General features: G+C 43.6%; 1 protein-coding gene across 2 annotated transcripts in view; it reads left to right on the top strand.

Moving 5' to 3' along the window:
• LOC141055532 (formin-1-like) overlaps positions 1-17,984 on the top strand; it is a 412,359-nt gene that overhangs the window by 222,587 nt on the left and 171,788 nt on the right. For both annotated transcript variants that reach the window (XM_073552151.1, XM_073552150.1), the window contains one exon: positions 13,944-14,005. In XM_073552151.1, the coding sequence (XP_073408252.1) occupies positions 13,944-14,005 (62 nt within the window). The remainder of the gene's footprint in view (positions 1-13,943; positions 14,006-17,984) is intronic.

Genomic DNA, 17,984 nt, shown 5'->3' with positions numbered 1-17,984 from the left:
GGAGACAAGGGAGGGTGGGGGGAGAATTATCTAGTGACGCCAGGAGAATAATACCTGGTCTGCATTTTCCCCTCTCAAGTTCCACCCACAACCAAAGAAGGGCGACCCCAAAAGAGATACAGGGTGTGTTATAAAGATTGAGTTAGGAGTGAAACCAGTCACCAGTGTGGCACATGTCCTGATAAGCCTGGCCTCTGCATTAAGGACTGTTTCTGTCGCTATCATACATCCCTCGAATAACTAAATTTTTTTTCTTTTTACCCTTGCCACCTACTGCCATTGTCTCTCAATTCACTTTTCATTTTGTCATCACCCATTAATAAATTTGAATACAAAACAAAAAATGAAAAAGTTAATGCTGAAATAGTATACTTTTTTTCCCCCACCAGTTTGACTATGCCGTGTCATCTGAAGCAGTCAGTCTGAACCTTTTTCTGTTTGATGATATAGACATGGTGGATTTTCATGGAGGATACCTAGTACACAAGCCCATTCCTGATCTATAAAGAATGGGCTTTCTTACTGTTTTTTGTTATAAAATTCGTTATACCTGCTAAAACTGTGCACATGTAGTGTTGTGTGGCATACTGCCTATATGTATGTGTATATATATATATTTATTTTTATTTTTTTTTCTGTAAAAGGACGGGTTGTTCTGCGCACTTGGCGGTTCCTACCTTGCCAGGCAGGGACCTGCTATAGTGTGCCAGCGTCACATGGCACATCCATCCCTCATATAGATTGTGCTATAGGGACGTTGTACAACTGGTACGTTTTTAAAAGAAAAAAAAAAATGTCAGTAGCCCTGGATGTTATTTTGTCCTGTGAATTTGTTCTGCTTTGCAACATTGTTACACTCCTCCATTTTGAAGCCAGTTGCCTTTTATTTCAATTTATTTCAGTTTTTTTCCAGCTCTAAAAAAATGACAGTGGCATGCTTTGTGAGCACAGTAAAGTCATAGTTATTCGCAAATATGTTGCAGGAGGCATTGTTATATATATATATATATATATATATATATATATATATATATATATATATATATATATATAATGTAAAGCTCAAGTGTATGTATGTATGTGTGTATGTCCGGGATTGGCATCCGCACCGTCACAGCTGCAGCCACAAAATTTGGCACAGTCACACGTCTGGACCCCAAGAGCGTCATAGGCTATGTTGTGAGGCAAAATTTTAAGCCCACGCATTCCAATTCACCAAACAATTTTGTCCCTAACTACATAATGGGGAAAAAGTGTGTATCAAGCCCCGCCCCTCATAATGTCATACAGGGCCGGCTCCAGGTTTTTGAGGGCCTCGGGCGAAATAGTCTCAGTGGGCCCCCCCCTTTAACACATACCACGATTCATGATGCACTAATACAGCAGAGAAATATAGGTATAGTACAATGCCAGATTTCACTTCTTACATGATTGATAGCTATTGTAAATTCTACAATACCATACAGCAGAGGGGCTTTATAGAAGTCAACCCCTTTATATGCCAATTTTTGTGACCTACTCCCAGGGTAGACACTGATCATTGTTATCCCTCAGTGTAAACAGGGCTGAATGCATTGTTTGCCTTTCATACAATCGCCAGGGTGTAGAATACATGAAAGGAAAGAATCCTGAAGGGTTCATCCATTGTGATGGGAATTCAGCTCATTTGACTGTAACAGAACATTAATGATCGCCGGTTATCAGTGGCAGACATTACCAAGTGGTCACTAACGTTTTATTAATCCTCATACCATACAATGAGAACAATAGCAGCAGAAATAGTGATTTACATTGCTTGCAATATGATAGCTACTGTTCCAATATGTATAAGAAAATGCATTGGAAATATATTTATTTTAATTGCTTATATGGTGCCATCATATTCTGGAGCACTCTACAGATAATCATCCCTCACGATCCCCACAATATAAGTGCTCCAACAGTATGTCTTTTGGAGAACATAAAAACCCATGCATTTGTTGTTCTCGGTTGGATGTGAACTGTAAGGTAATATTGTCTGATCCATCATCCATGGCCAGTGTCCAGTGCCAGCTGCTGCAGCAGGAGCCGCCGCCGCCGCCGGAGCGAGGAGCCACAGCAAGAGCCAGCCCAGGAGATCAGCTGCCAGTGTCCGGTGCGGCGGAGGAAGCTGCTGCAGGCCTGCAGGAGCCGCCGGAGCGAGGCGCCACAGCAAGAGCCAGCCCGGGAGATTAGCCGCCAGTGTCCAGTGTGGCGGAGGAAGCTGCTGCAGGCCTGCAGCAGCCAGCAGGAGCCACCGGAGCGAGGAGCGAGCCTCACTGAGCGCTGGGTGCCACTACCAGCTGCCGGAGCTGCCGCAGCAGGAGCCGCCACACTCAGTTGGAGCGAGGAGCCTCACTCAGCGAGCGAGTGCCAGTCAGTGCCACTCACTTGTGTCAGCCAGACAGCCAGGTCAGGAGATGTGTCTGTCTCGCCGGTCGCCGCCCGGTCCCTCCGTTTCCAGAGAGGCGCGCAGCACGCTTCACAAAGCTCCTGCCCTGCGTCCTCCGTCCGCCCCGTCCTGTCTTCGCCTCGTCACTTCCTCCCTGCGGCACACGTGACAAGAGACAGGGGAGGGGAGCTCTCCCACCAATCAAAGGAAGACACTCCTGGGCTGCTGGACAGTGATTGGCTAAGGCGCGCGTCTCCTGCCGACGCCACTGAATCAGATTAGGTCGCATTCCCCAGCAGCCAGACAGAGTGTGTGGGCCCTTCTGTCGCGCCAGGGCCCCGACACTTGCCCGGGTACGCCGGGTGCTGACGCCGGGCCTGATGTCATAATGGTTGCCATGGCGACACAGATGTCATCATAGGTTGCAAGCCCCACCGCTCTTTATGATGTCATAATGGTTGACTATGGAATGGAGGATGTGTGATGGGTATATGGGCAGTGGACTATGGGATGGAGGATATGTATGACTGGTATATGGGCACGGGACTATGGGATGGAGGATGTGTGATGGGTATATGGGCACTGGACTATGGGATGGATGATATGTATGACTGGTATATGGGCACGGGACTATGGGATGGAGGATGTGTGATGGGTATATGGGCACTGGACTATGGGATGGAGGATATGTATGACGGGTATATGGGCACGGGACTATGGGATGGCGAATATGTGTGATGGGTATTTGGGCACGGGACTATGGGATGAAGGATATGTACGATGGGTATATGGGCATGGGACTATGGGATGGAGGATATGTATGATGGGTATGTGAGCACTCGACTATGGGATGGCGAATAATTATAATTTGCTATAACTAACCACAGTTAGTTACTATGCCCAGACAGCGCCGGGCTCTTCAGCTAATAAATATATATATATATATATATATATATATATATATATATATATATATATATATATATATATATATTTAACTATCTAAGAATACACAGGGTGCTTTTGGGCCCCACCGTTCAGTCAGCCTACTAACAGGGCTATGTCTGAGCACAGGAGGAATAGATCTATAAATTTTGGGGTCCATTTCCTCACCTCTTGCTACTTTTATATTAAAAATTTGTCATAAAAATGATACTTTTTGGGGAAAGAGATTTTATTTTTCACACATTTTGAACTAAATTTTTTTCAACAAAACGTGAGTTCTAAAGACTCATTACACCCATAAATTAATTCTTTATGGGGTGCAAATTAGAAAATGGGGTCCATTCTGGAGTTTCTGCTGTTTTGACATGTCAAGAACTTTTCCAGTCAAATTAGTGTTCCAAAATTCATATAGTGCTTCTTCCATTCCGAGCCCAGTGATTTGTCCAATCAGTGTTTTTTGACCACATGTGGCTTATCGCCACACTCAGAAGAAAGTGGGCCACAAGCTATGGTAAGTAGTCCATTTATTCATGTTACCTCTTGCAAAAGTGCAATAATTGGGGCTAAAAAAAATTTGTTAAAAAAAAAATAAAAAAAAAAAATTTGATGTTCTAATGTTTATCACATTGTGTGTAGTACCTGTGGGTTCAAAAGCCTCACTATACTCCTGGATAAAATCTTTGAGGGGTGTAGTTATCAAAATGTCACTTGTTGGGGTTTTAACTGTTTAGGCACATCAAGGGCTCTCCAAACATGACGTGGCATCCACTACCATTTCCGGCCAATTTTGCATTCCAAAAGTCAAATGGTGGTTCTTCCCTTTCAAGCCCTGCCGTGCACCCAAATATATAAATTTTCTACCATATACGGGGTATCGGCGTATTCAAGAGAAATTGCACTACAAATTGTATGGTGCATTTTCTCTTTTTATGCTTCTGAAAATGCAAAATTTGTGGCTAACTTAACATCAACATCATAAACTTCTGTGAAGCACCTGGAGGATCAGGGTGCTCACCACATATCTAGATAAATTCCTTGAGGTGTCTAATTTCCAAAATGGGGTCACTTGTGGGGGGGTTTCCACTATTTAGGCACATCAGGGGCTCTTCAAATGCAACATTGTGTCTACTACTGATTTCAGCCAATTTAGCATTGCAAATATCAAATGATGCCCCCTTTCTGAGCCCTACTATTCACCTAAATAGTAGTTTTCCACCACATATGGGGTATCGCCGTATTCAGGAGAAATTGCACAACAAATTGTATGGTGCATATTCTCTTTTTACCATTCTGAAAATGCAAAATTTGTGGCTAGCATAATACTTTTGTGGGAAAAATTAAAATGCTCTTTTTTTTTTCTTCCATTCACATTTTAACAGTTCCTGTGAAGCGCCTAAAGAGTTAGTAAACTTCTTGAATGTGGTTTTGATCACCTTGAGGGGTGCAGTTTTTAGAATGGTGCCACTTTTGGGTATTTTCTGACATATAGGCACCCAAAGTCACTTCAAATGTTAGGTGGTCTATAAAAAAAAATTTGGTTTTGTAAATTTTGTTGTAACAATGAAAAATTGCGGATCAAATTTTAACCCTTATAACTTCCTAACAAAAAAAATTGTTTCAAAAATTGTGCTGATGTAAATTAGACGTGGTAAATGTTATTTGCTAACTATTTTGTATTTTGACAAAATGCTCTGATTTAGGGGCATAAAAATTGTGACATTTTCAAAATTTTTGCCAAATTTACATTTTTAATAAATAAAAACAATAAATTTTAAAGAAATTATACCACGATCATAAAGTACAATATGTCACAAGAAAACATTCTCAGAATCAGTGGGATCCTTTGAAGCATTCCAGAGTTATTACCTCATAAAGTGACAGTGGTCAGATTTCAAAAATGAGACCTGGTCATTAACCTACATAGTGGCTTGGTCCTCAAGGGGTTAAAGCAAGGTAATTGTGGCGCCTCTGAGGGTTCAGTCGCCACAGAGGTACTGCACCTCCTCCTGAGGTGTGGTACCCCACCATCCAGGTAAGGTGGAGACACCTGACCATGCTCCAACACCTGCATCCCACACAACACAGTAGTGTAGCAAAGCACCATTTGGTGGCTCCCTGCTTGGAACACGAAGCGTGCTGGGAGGCGGGTGGAGTTTAGTTAGCACCAAAAGAGCGGGAAGAGTTTAGGATTTAGTCAGTCTGACAAAGTCAGTGGAAGAGTGAAGATCCCCCTGAGTGGGATAGATGAAGAAAGTGCTGCAGCCGACCTCAGTGACCTGGGTCCGCTGGCACAGGAAAGGGACATTGATGGAAAGCCTGACTCTCTCCATAAGAAAGAAGGATTAGTACAGAACGTAAGGAGAGGAGGACAAAGGATTAGGGTTAGAGCAGAACCCTTCCCAAGTTCACAGCGCAAGGCCGGGGTCCAGTCCCCGAGGTTGTATGGATACTATTGGTCCTGCAGCAGACACCGGAGGAATAGAAGTTGTCACCACTTTATTCCCATACAAGACTTGGGGGCACAACGGCAACGTGAGTGAGCCGGGACTAGGTAGCAAGGAGTCCCCGAAGCAGGCTACAGCTGTCTGCCGTACAAGTAGAGTTCATAGGAACATCTGACAGGAGGAACTCCAGTGTAACTCAGTACTGTGAGTACTTCACTATAGGCGCAAAAGGTAGACGTTCAGAAAAGGCACATATGTTGGCGGAGCGTTGGAAAGGAGTACTTCATCTTGCCTGGAAGTTGGCTGAGCTCCTGACCCGGAGGACACGGCAAGGATGCGGGCATCAGTACATGCAACAGACTGTGCGTAAAGCTTTGGAACTACATGCCCTGGTGTCCTGCGCTTATTCCTGCGCCAACACACCCAGCACTGCTACATCTTTGTGCCTAGCACTGCACCATCCATGTCTCTCCCCTATCTCTTCATCTACACTGCCCTGGGACTACAGCCCTGCCTGTGGAGGGCTACACCATCTGTCCCAGAGGATCTGTCTGCAGCGTCGGCTTAACATCTTCATTACCGAATACCACAGGTGGCGTCACGACTCATTCACTCATAAACTTTATTCCATTACTCAACATTCCCCTTTTACAATGGACGCCCAGGGCCACGGACCGGATCACAGCTACCGTGACATCTCCCATTGAAACCAACGGGCCCGGCTCAGAGTACCCCGCCGCCCTGGGTGAGGGCGATCCATAATGGTGGCCTTATGTTGTAAGCATTATTAACAGGTTGTATGAGATTGGATAAAAGGGGGTGGCTTTTATCCAAAAGCTGTTCTGCTCTTGTTCATAGGCTGCAGATGAATGAGTATATGCTGAACTGCAAAAAAGCACCATGGAACTATCAAATCCATTTTTATTTATTTTTCCCACCCAGCCCCTTACATTTTGCCTTTTGTGAGGTAAAATATTGTTTAAAAACAGTCAGTGAAATATTTTACCTCACAAAATGAATCCTCTGTGATCCTCTGCTGTAATGTCAGTATTTTCTTTTGCTTCCTCCCCTGCCCAGGAGATGTGGTATGCTCTGTACACGGTCAGACACAGACAATTTTTAAAATGAACTTTTGTTCGTGGGAAAACCCCTTAAATGTGACCGGCTTCCTCTGCCTGTAGACACGTTGCACATCTGCCGCCAGGATCAGCCGAATGATTCACTGTGCCTGTGTGGAATTCGTGCAGGCACAGTGTGATGGTGTTCCACTGGTGGTACCGAGCAAGAGGCTGTGTGAGTGAGAGTTGCGTATGGCATATAGAGTGTGTGTGTGGTGCGACTGTGTTCCGCTGGTGGTACCGCGCAATAGGTTGGTACCAGCTGCAGTTTCCATATTGCGACACCCATCACTTGGGTGTCCCAACATGGCGGTTGGTGAACTTCCTCCACTTGGAATTCTGGGGTACGGTGACATCTGGACAGAACAGGAAATGAAAACATTACAAGGCAATTACAGTATATACACATATAGTGTATCTATTTATATGTGTATATATGTAGGTGTGTATATATATATATATGTATGTGTGTGTATGTATATACAGTGTGCCCGTAAAGTCATAGTGCACTTTTGACCAGTCACAGGAAAGCAACAAAATACGATAGAGATGCGAAATCTGCACCAAATAAAAGGAAAACTCTCCCAGTTTGGGTTTAAGTGAAGCAATATGTGTACATTGAACGTATCAACAACATTAATCACTTAAAACAGAGAATCACAGACGTTATTCACTCTGCTACACCAGACGTTCTTACCCGTGTGTGGCAAGAACTTCACTATCGTTTGTATATGTGTAGGGCAACGATGGAGCCCACTTCGAACTGCACTGAGTAGGTATGAAACTGGGAGAGTTTTTCTTTTATTTGAAGCAGATTTCACATTTCCGTCGTCTTTTGTTGCTTTCCAGTGACTGGTCAAAGGTGCACCATGACTTTACTACGGTTATGATCATTTAAGAGAAGCTATGTCAACCAATTTGGCCACAATTTTATGGTCACACAGGTTGAATCACTTTTTCCAAGACTACGGAACGCGCTATGCCTAGTTACACAGCAGTATGGATGTGGAGAGAAAATTACAGAACCAGATAAGCCATTCTGAAGTATAGTAAAGCTTGGTTAATTATCAGGTCCAATTTTTATGAACGGTCAGAAAGGAGAAGGTAGAAAAACTATTTTTCTTTTTTCTCCATATACGAGAACAGCTGACCCAACTCTGACCCAACTCTGACCCAACTCTGACCCAACTCTGACCCAACTCTGACCCAACTCTGACCCAACTCTGACCCAACTCTGACCCAACTCTGACCCAACTCTGACCCAACTCTGACCCAACTCTGACCCAACTCTGACCCAACTCTGACCCAACTCTGACCCAACTCTGACCCAACTCTGACCCAACTCTGACCCAACTCATCGGACATCTGATTCGGGCCTAAGGATGTGTGCACAACCGTCTGAAACCTGGCGCAAAATAATCTCTACAAAGAATAAAACATAATCCACAGCAATGTCAAAACAACATTGCTGTGCACATGTTGTATCTTTTGTTTTTTCTTTTAACCGGGAAGCTGTAAAATTAACATTTTTCTTCTTTACTCTCGGAAGTAGCTCGTTATTTAAAAGTTTACATTACCAAAAATGATTCCAGCGGTGGAAAGTACTCCAATAAAGATGTTTCAGGAATAACACCTCCAGAACTTTCCTAAAGCATCTTCGCCTTAAATTCAAGGTGTACATCGGCATCTAAAAGACATATTGTAGCGCATATCCAGCCCACACAATGAGTATTTGACGTGTGTTTGATGTTGCAAATTTTCTGCAACCTTTCTTGACCAATTAGGTAAATTAGGCTACTTGCATTTTTTTACTGTTTTTAAAAGCTGATAAAAAAAAAAGATGAAAGCTGTTTAGCACGATAGTATTTATTCATCTAGTTATCTATCATCCTACAGGTGTGTCACAGGACCAGTTTCACTGTCAGCAGCATCCAGCTTATCCAATTCTCCCCCCAAAAATATTTTGAACGCTTGTGTCTTATACCTTTTTCATATTTTTTTTTTTTAAAGGGTTCATTAAATATTTTTCTGGTGCGTTTGTTTTATGTTTTAAATAAAACTTCCTGTTACTTAGCTTTGATAACATTTTATTGATATTAATGTAATAGTTACATGCCTTTTTACTGCGTATCTGTTGTGGAATAACAATAGAAATACGTATGAGATTTTTATGTTTGGACTTTCCTCTTCTCTATCAAGTGTTTGGGAAAATATGCTTCTTGTAAAACACATCTACCAAAGAAATTAACATGCTGCAAATTAAAAAAAAAACAAAAAAAACACTGCCAGTCAATTTCCAAAGCATTAAGAAAAAAAGCACACTGAGCAGGAGACTTACATGAACCTCATCCACATTGGTGAAAGAGTACTCATCATGAGAACTGGATAACTGAATGTTTCCACTTAAAAACTTGTCGTGATTGATCACCTTTAAAAACTTCATCTGTACAATCCCAAAGACTATGTTCCCACTATGAGATTTTGGTGAATTTTTTACGTTGCGTATTTTTGAAGAAAAAAATGCAAATAACCTATTTTACTTAATGGGTGCAGACATTTGTGCAGAAAATCATCAAAAGCTCATTGTGGGATGTTCACGTCTTGCGTTTTTGCATTGTTTTTTATTTCCTGCACAACAATATTCCAGTGCTGTGTAGAATATGCACAATTTTGAACACATTTTTACATGCATTATTACTTGTGTTTTTCATCCATTCATTTGAATAGATGAAAGGTGCTGCAAAAAAGAAACAGTTGACCTGCTTCTTGGAAAAAGCGCAGAAGGGCTCAAAATATGCGTGAAAAGAAAACCCAAGTTGTGCATGATTCTGCTGGGCAGTTTACACAACAGAAACACAGCAAAAACCATGCAAAACTGTCACATGTGAACATACCTTTGGAATACAACTACAATTAGATCTCCATTTTCTTGGTTGCATATGAAATAAGCCCTTGGCCACCAGCTTTCAATGGCCTAATCTCCTGATTTCAGGTTTTCTCTGCAGTGTTTTACACCCAGGATTTTCAGTGCATTGATTGCAAACAATTTTCATAATCATTCTAGGCTCTATTTGGTTAACATCTCAAAATAGACACAAAGCGGTATACAACCATACAAGAGCATAGCGTATAGAGATGACAGACTATTGTTCTTTGTAATTTTCCATTTTAGGAAAGGGAGCGTCATATTGTTGTGTATATTCATCAATGGTATTTTGTCTGGTAGTAAAATCTTGGACTAGTTTCACACTTCCATGTCTCACAGAGGAGACAGAAGAGTTCAGGTCAGAAAGTCCATGGTCCCCCAGAAAAGCATTTCTACACATGAAGTTCTTTTGAAATGTAATTCCATTGACACCTTTATATTTTGTATCTATTTCAGCATTGCAAAATAATTAGCCTTTTCATTTACATGCACATGAGGTGTTAAGAGCTTTGAGTGTGACCCACACCCACCTCTTTATCTAGATTGATGGCTCACAATCTGTTATGTGGGGCACATGGCAAGGAAATCAGACAGCAAGCTGTCAGTCAAACATAGAGAGGCAGGGGCTCTTTAAGTGATATGACTTGCCCACAGCACATACAACCTAATTTGCATAATATTGTAAACCTTTATTATACAGTCGTTGATGGATTTACATTTCAGTCTTGCATGCCCACATATGCAGCTTGCAGGGCTTGATATTACTGAGAAATTCCATTGTTTTCACTTTCTGGACAAGCCATCTAGCATGGAAGATGGCTGTCTTCTCTCTCCATACTGATTAAAATTATTTTATGGTATTTTTCATTTTGAGCTGCTATGTTCTTTGGATTCAGTGACTGTTCCATCTTTCGTTCATTCTTTCGTTCCTTCATCTTTCCGTCTGTCCATCTGTCATCCGCGTTCGTCCGTCCTCTCGTCGGTCTATTCGTCCATCCTCCCGTCGGTCTATTCGTCCGTCCTTCCGTCGGTCTATCCATCCATCCGTCAGTCCATCCGTCTGTTCTTCCCTCAGTCCCTCTATCCGTCCTTTCATCCGTCTTTCTGTTGGTCGCTCTGTCCATCCTTTCGTCGGTCCGTCCATCCTTTCGTCGGTCCCTCCGTCTGTCCTTCCATCAGTCCTTCCGTCCGTTACTCCTTCCTTCTGTAACTCCATCCCTCCTTCAGTCGGTCCTTACTTCTGTCTGTCCTTCCACCGGTCTCTCCGTCGGTTCATCAGTCGGTCCCTCCGTCCATTCCTCCATCGGTCCTTCAGTGGGTCGCTCCTTCAGTGGGTCGCTCCTTCAGTGGGTCGCTCCTTCAGTGGGTCGCTCCTTCAGTGGGTCGCTCCTTCAGTGGGTCGCTCCTTCAGTGGGTCGCTCCTTCAGTGGGTCGCTCCTTCAGTGGGTCGCTCCTTCAGTGGGTCGCTCCTTCAGTGGGTCGCTCCTTCAGTGGGTCGCTCCTTCAGTGGGTCGCTCCTTCAGTGGGTCGCTCCTTCAGTGGGTCGCTCCTTCAGTGGGTCGCTCCTTCAGTGGGTCCCTCCTTCAGTGGGTCCCTCCTTCAGTGGGTCCCTCCTTACTTCCGTCGCTCCCTCCTTACTTCCGTCGCTCCCTCCTTACTTCCGTCGCTCCCTCCTTACTTCCGTCGCTCCCTCCTTACTTCCGTCGCTCCCTCCTTACTTCCGTCGCTCCCTCCTTACTTCCGTCGCTCCCTCCTTACTTCCGTCGCTCCCTCCTTACTTCCGTCGCTCCCTCCTTACTTCCGTCGCTCCCTCCTTACTTCCGTCGCTCCCTCCTTACTTCCGTCGCTCCCTCCTTACTTCCGTCGCTCCCTCCTTACTTCCGTCGCTCCCTCCTTACTTCCGTCGCTCCCTCCTTACTTCCGTCGCTCCCTCCCCTCCTTTCTTCCGCCCTTTCTTCCCTCCTTTCTTCCCTCCTTTCTTCCGCCCTTTCTTCCGCCCTTTCTTCCGCCCTTTCTTCCGCCCTTTCTTCCGCCCTTTCTTCCGCCCTTTCTTCCGCCCTTTCTTCCGCCTTTTCTTCCGCCCTTTCTTCCGCCCTTTCTTCCGCCCTTTCGTCTTTCCCGTCCGTCCGTCTGTCTTTCTTGTCCGTCCGTCTGTCTTTCTTGTCCGTTCGTCTGTCTTTCCCGTCCGTCCGTCTGTCTTTCCCGTCCGTCCGTCTGTCTTTCTTGTCCGTCCGTCTGTCTTTCTTGTCCGTTCGTCTGTCTTTCCCGTCCGTCCGTCTGTCTTTCCCGTCCGTCCGTCTGTCTTTCTTGTCCGTCCGTCTGTCTTTCTTGTCCGTCCGTCTGTCTTTCTCGTCCGTCCGTCTGTCTTTCTCGTCCGTCCGTCTGTCTTTCCCGTCCGTCCGTCTGTCTTTCTTGTCCGTCTGTCTTTCTTGTCCGTCCGTCTGTCTTTCCCGTCCGTTCGTCCGTCTTTCCCGTCCGTTCGTCCGTCTTTCCCGTCCGTCCGTCTTTCCCGTCCGTCCGTCTGTCTTTCTTGTCCGTCTGTCTTTCTTGTCCGTCCGTCTGTCTTTCCCGTCCGTTCGTCCGTCTTTCCCGTCCGTTCGTCCGTCTTTCCCGTCCGTTCGTCCGTCTTTCCCGTCCGTTCGTCCGTCTTTCCCGTCCGTCCGTCCGTCTTTCCCGTCCGTCCGTCCTTCCCTTCCGTCTCTTTCCCGTCCTTCCCTTTCGTCCGTCTGTCTTTCCCGTCCTTCCCTTTCGTCCGTCTGTCTTTCCCGTCTGTCTTTCCCGTCCGTCCGTCTGTCTTTCCCGTCCTTCCCTTTCGTCCGTCTGTCTTTCCCGTCTGTCTTTCCCGTCCGTCCGTCTGTCTTTCCCGTCCGTCCGTCCTTCCCTTCCATCTCTTTCCCGTCCTTCCCTTTCGTCCGTCTGTCTTTCCCGTCCTTCCCTTTCGTCCGTCTGTCTTTCCCGTCTGTCTTTCCCGTCCGTCCGTCTGTCTTTCCCGTCCGTCCTTCCCTTCCGTCTCTTTCCCGTCCTTCCCTTTCGTCCGTCTGTCTTTCCCGTCCGTCTGTCTTTCCCGTCCGTCTGTCTTTCCCGTCCGTCTGTCTTTCCCGTCCGTCTGTCTTTCCCGTCCGTCTGTCTTTCCCGTCCGTCTGTCTTTCCCGTCCGTCTGTCTTTCCCGTCCGTCTGTCTTTCCCGTCCGTCTGTCTTTCCCGTCCGTCTGTCTTTCCCGTCCGTCTGTCTTTCCCGTCCGTCTGTCTTTCCCGTCCGTCTGTCTTTCCCGTCCGTCTGTCTTTCCCGTCCGTCTGTCTTTCCCGTCCGTCTGTCTTTCCCGTCCGTCTGTCTTTCCCGTCCGTCTGTCTTTCCCGTCCGTCTGTCTTTCCCGTCCGTCTGTCTTTCCCGTCCGTCTGTCTTTCCCGTCCGTCTTTCGTCCGTCTGTCTTTCCCGTCCGTCTGTCTTTCCCGTCCGTCTGTCTTTCCCGTCCGTCTGTCTTTCGTCCGTCTGTCTTTCGTCCGTCTGTCTTTCCCGTCCGTCTGTCTTTCGTCCGTCTGTCTTTCCCGTCTGTCTGTCTTTCGTCCGTCTGTCTTTCCCGTCTGTCTGTCTTTCCCGTCCTTCCCTTCCGTCCGTCTGTCTGTCTTTCCCGTCCTTCCCTTCCGTCCGTCTGTCTGTCTTTCCCGTCCTTCCCTTCCGTCCGTCTGTCTGTCTTTCCCGTCCTTCCCTTCCGTCCGTCTGTCTGTCTTTCCCGTCCTTCCCTTCCGTCCGTCTGTCTGTCTTTCCCGTCCTTCCCTTCCGTCCGTCTGTCTGTCTTTCCCGTCCTTCCCTTCCGTCCGTCCTTCCCATCGGACCGGACCACACTGGACACACCTCCTCCCCGGGTGAGCATAATAAAAAAAAAAAGTTTTATCTTGCTGGTTGGATTGGTGGCTTATCTACAGCATTACAGCACTACAGCATTATTTAATGACATGGTCAGCACTGCTACATAAGAAAATGCTTTCCATAAATTGTTCATTTTTTTTTTTTCTTTTTTGCCATCACATTTACAGACGATTAGTTATGCACTTTTGATGGGACTAGTTTGGATATAACACTTTTAATTATTTTCTTTACAGAATTCCAAGCTGAAATCATGCATCAGAAGAGGAAGCACAAGGAGGAGCTGGAAAGTCTAAAGGTAATGATGACGCCCTCTTCTGGAAATCTACAGGGCGCACTTTTTTTTTTTTTTTTTTTTTTGTGCTTTATATTGCTGTTATGTTAACAAATCCTTAAAGAAACTAAGCTTTTCTTTATGGCTAATAAAAATCTTTATTATCAAATATATTGAACATACATGACAGGATATAGAAATAAAAGTTGGACAATACAGGTAAGGTTAAGAAAAAAGTATAATAAAATACTAATTGGCAAGACACAGATATATGCCCCATTTTTAGTTCTATGTACTTTCATGTATATGTTTTTAATATGTTTGATATTAATAAAAACCTTTTTATGTATAAATAAAACCATTGTTTCCTTTATGTTTTTTTTACAAATCTGCTTTTTGTCTGAAATGTGGGAATAGAAGTCTTTATTGCTGTTATGCTACATACATTTTTTCCAATATAACGAGTGTAGACTAATGTAGATACCGCAGGCCGTATGCACCAGAACCAGCATGTAGAAATTAACCGGTTTTCATTTTTCCATTGCAGCAGTAGTAATTAAAATTAAGATTATTTTGATACGTGAAACCCTATTAGTAGGATGCAGTACTGGTTATCTCCACTTGAGGGTAATGTTACTCTCCAGAAAACATACTGTTCATATGGATGTGAGAAATGCTTTAAATTTAATCTGCAGAACCAAAGAGATGATGCAGTCATCCTGGGAGCCGCATTGATTAAATCTTCCAAAAATATTTACAGATACCAATAGAACAAATCTGAAAAGGCAAGGTGCACCATTTACCTCGCTCCATGCCTAGCTCTGCAGTCTTTGTGTACATATATATGGCTAGATATAAATATAAATACATACATGCAACTAAATTTATACGTATTTGCATATGGGTATATTCTAAATTTATACGTATTTGCATATGGGTATATTCTAAATTTATACGTATTTGTATGTGGGTATGTAAATAATGAAAATATATATATATATATATATATATATATATATATATATATATATATATATATATATATATATATATATATATATTAAATATAGTTGTGTGTGTCTATATATAGATATAGCTATCTATGTCTTTATGCACACAACTATATTTAATATATTATTATTATTTTTTTTATACCCATATGCAAATACGTATAATATATATTATTATTGTGTGTCTGTGTAAAATATATCTACACACAGTGGCTTGTGCAAGTATTTACCCCCTTGGTATTTTTCATGTTTTGCTACCTCACAACCTGTAATTTTTTTTTTAGGGTTTCCATTAGTTCACGTAAAAAAAATGCCTACAACTGTGAACATTTGCTTTTTTTTTTTTTCTGAAGCAAACAACAAATAGGACAAAATAACTGATCAATGACTCACCCTACTATCAGTCGCCGAGCATCCCGATACGCCCGCAGGTTGTGCATGTGGTTTGTGGACCCTCTGTGCCACATGGCAGGGCTTAACTATAAATTGGGGTAGTTAAGTGGCTACCTAGTGTTCACTGAAGCTCCTGATGGTGGAGTCAGGCTTGAGCAGCAGGTAGCCACCAGGCACCACTCCTAGACAGTCCCTGGTAGTGCACCTGCTGACCCAAGGGTCAGATTTCCTGACACGGACACTGGCTCCATTCAGAATACTCCTCGGGCAGGATGGATACTGACACGGAGTCACAGACAGGACTGGGTTTGGAGACTGGTTTTAGCAGTCCGGATATAAGGAGCACATATTCAGACACTGACCACACAAGGACCAGGGGAGCAGGTTCAGGCATCGACCACACACTGACCAGGGGATGAGTTTCAGGCATTGGCCACACATGAACCAGGAGCCGAGGTTCAGGCCCTAGCCACACATGGACCAGGAATTTGGGTTCAGGACCTAGTCACACAGGGACCAGGTGACCAAGCAATTCACTAGCGAGGATAATAAATTAGCGTTTATTTGTGAAAAAAATGGAAATTTGGCAAAAATATGGATCATTTCGCAATTTTCATGCCCTTAAATTACAGGGATGTGTCACACAAATACTTAAGTAACATTTCCCACATGTCTACTTTACATCAGCACAATTTTGGAACCAAAATTTATTTTGTTAGGAAGTTAGGAAGGGTTAAAAGTTGACCAGCGATTTCTCCTTTCTACAACACCATTTTTATTTTAGGGACCACATCACATTTTAAGTCACTTTGAGGAAGTCTATATGATAGAAAATACCCAAAAGTGACACCATTCTAAAAACTGCACCCCTTAAGGTACTCAAAACCACAATCAAGATGTTTATTAACCCTTCAGGTGCTTCACAGGAATTTTTGGAATGTTTAAAAAAAAAAATTAACATTTAACTTTTCACAAAAAATTTACTTCAGATCTAAATTTTTTATTTTTACCAAGGGTAACAGGAGAAATTGGACACCAAAAGTTGTTGTGCAATTTGTTCTGAGTAAGGTGATACACCATACATGCAGAGTTCGGAAGGGAAGGAGCTCCGTTTTACTTTGCATTGAAAGTAGTCCGGTGGCTCTGGCTGACAGGATGATGTGGGATATTAGTGGTAGTAGTCCGGTGGCTTTGGCTGACGGGATGATGTGGGATATTAGGGGTAGTAGTCTGGTGGCTCTGGCTGACGGGATGATGTGGGATATTAGGGGGAGTAGTCCGGTGGCTCTGGCTGATGGGATGATGTGTGATATTAGGGGTAGTAGTCCGGTGGCTCTGGCTGACGGGATGATGTGGGATATTAGTGGTAGTTGTCCGGTGGCTCTGGCTGACGGGATGATGTGGAATATTATAGTGAATGTGGCAATGCGGAGTGGGCGGGGCTATACACTCAGATATATAGATAGAGAGAGAGAGAGAGATATATATATATATATATATATATATATATATATATATATATATATATATAATCATTATTTGTTATAACTAACCGTAGTTAGTTACTATGCCCGGGCAGTGCGAGGCTCTTCAGCTAGCTTCAGTAGATCAGATTTGTAGTTCTGCAACATGGCCCAGCCTAAGCACCTTTTCTAAACATTACAAGTTAAATGTGGTCTCAGGACAGGTTGCCTTCAGTACGAAGGTTTTTCACGCTGTGGTCCCACCCTAAAAAGCCATAATGCTGTCAGGAGGGATGACCTTGGAAAACGGTAGTTAGACCTACCGGTAATTGTGTTTCAATGAGTCCATCCTGATAGCACGGTTAGTTCCCTCCCCTTGAGGAATGCTATGCTTATATGACATAAGGTTTGTATAAAGAATGTTTAATACATTTTGTTGCATCCATCCTGATGTGGTACTTGAAAAAGACCCTGAGGGGTGGAGATTGGAGGCTCCTTTTAACCTCTCATTGTTTCCTGTCCCAGCAAGGATAAGAAGGACGACTTCCATAGTGCTGTCAGAATGGATTCCTGGAAAAACAGTTACCGGTAGATCTAAATACCGTTTTTTCTTCCCAATCTTCCATAAAGGCAACCTCTAAGGAGTTTACGGCTTATTGTGGTGGTTTGGACAGATTCTCCAGTTTCTGCTTGGGAACTCTGTAGCTCTTTCAGTGTTACCTTTGGTCGCTTTAATGCCTCTTATTAACCCCTTCACTACCAAGGGTGGTTTGCACGTTAACTCCCGGGCCAATTTTTAAAATTCTGACCACTGTACCTTTATGAGGTCATAACTCTGGAACGCTTTCATGGATCCCGGTGATTCTGACATTGTTTTCTCGTGACATATTGTACTTCATGTTAGTGGTAAAATTGCATTCAAATAACTTGCGTTTATTTGTGAAAAAAACGGAAATTTGGCGAAAATTTTGAAAATTTCGCAATCTTCCAACTTTGAATTTTTATGCCCTTAAATCACAGCGATACGGCACACAAAAAACTTAATACATAACATTTCCCACATGTTTACTTTTCATCAGCACAATTTTGGAACCAAAATTTTTTTTTGTTAGGAAGTTATAAGGGTTAAAAATTGAC

This window comes from Dendrobates tinctorius, unplaced genomic scaffold (assembly GCF_039654945.1).
Source record: "Dendrobates tinctorius isolate UK_male_01 unplaced genomic scaffold, ASM3965494v1 ptg000186l, whole genome shotgun sequence".
Lineage (NCBI taxonomy): Eukaryota > Metazoa > Chordata > Amphibia > Anura > Dendrobatidae > Dendrobates > Dendrobates tinctorius.
The sequence above is the reverse complement of the archived record's forward strand: the minus strand, read 5'-3'. Positions and strand labels throughout refer to the sequence as shown.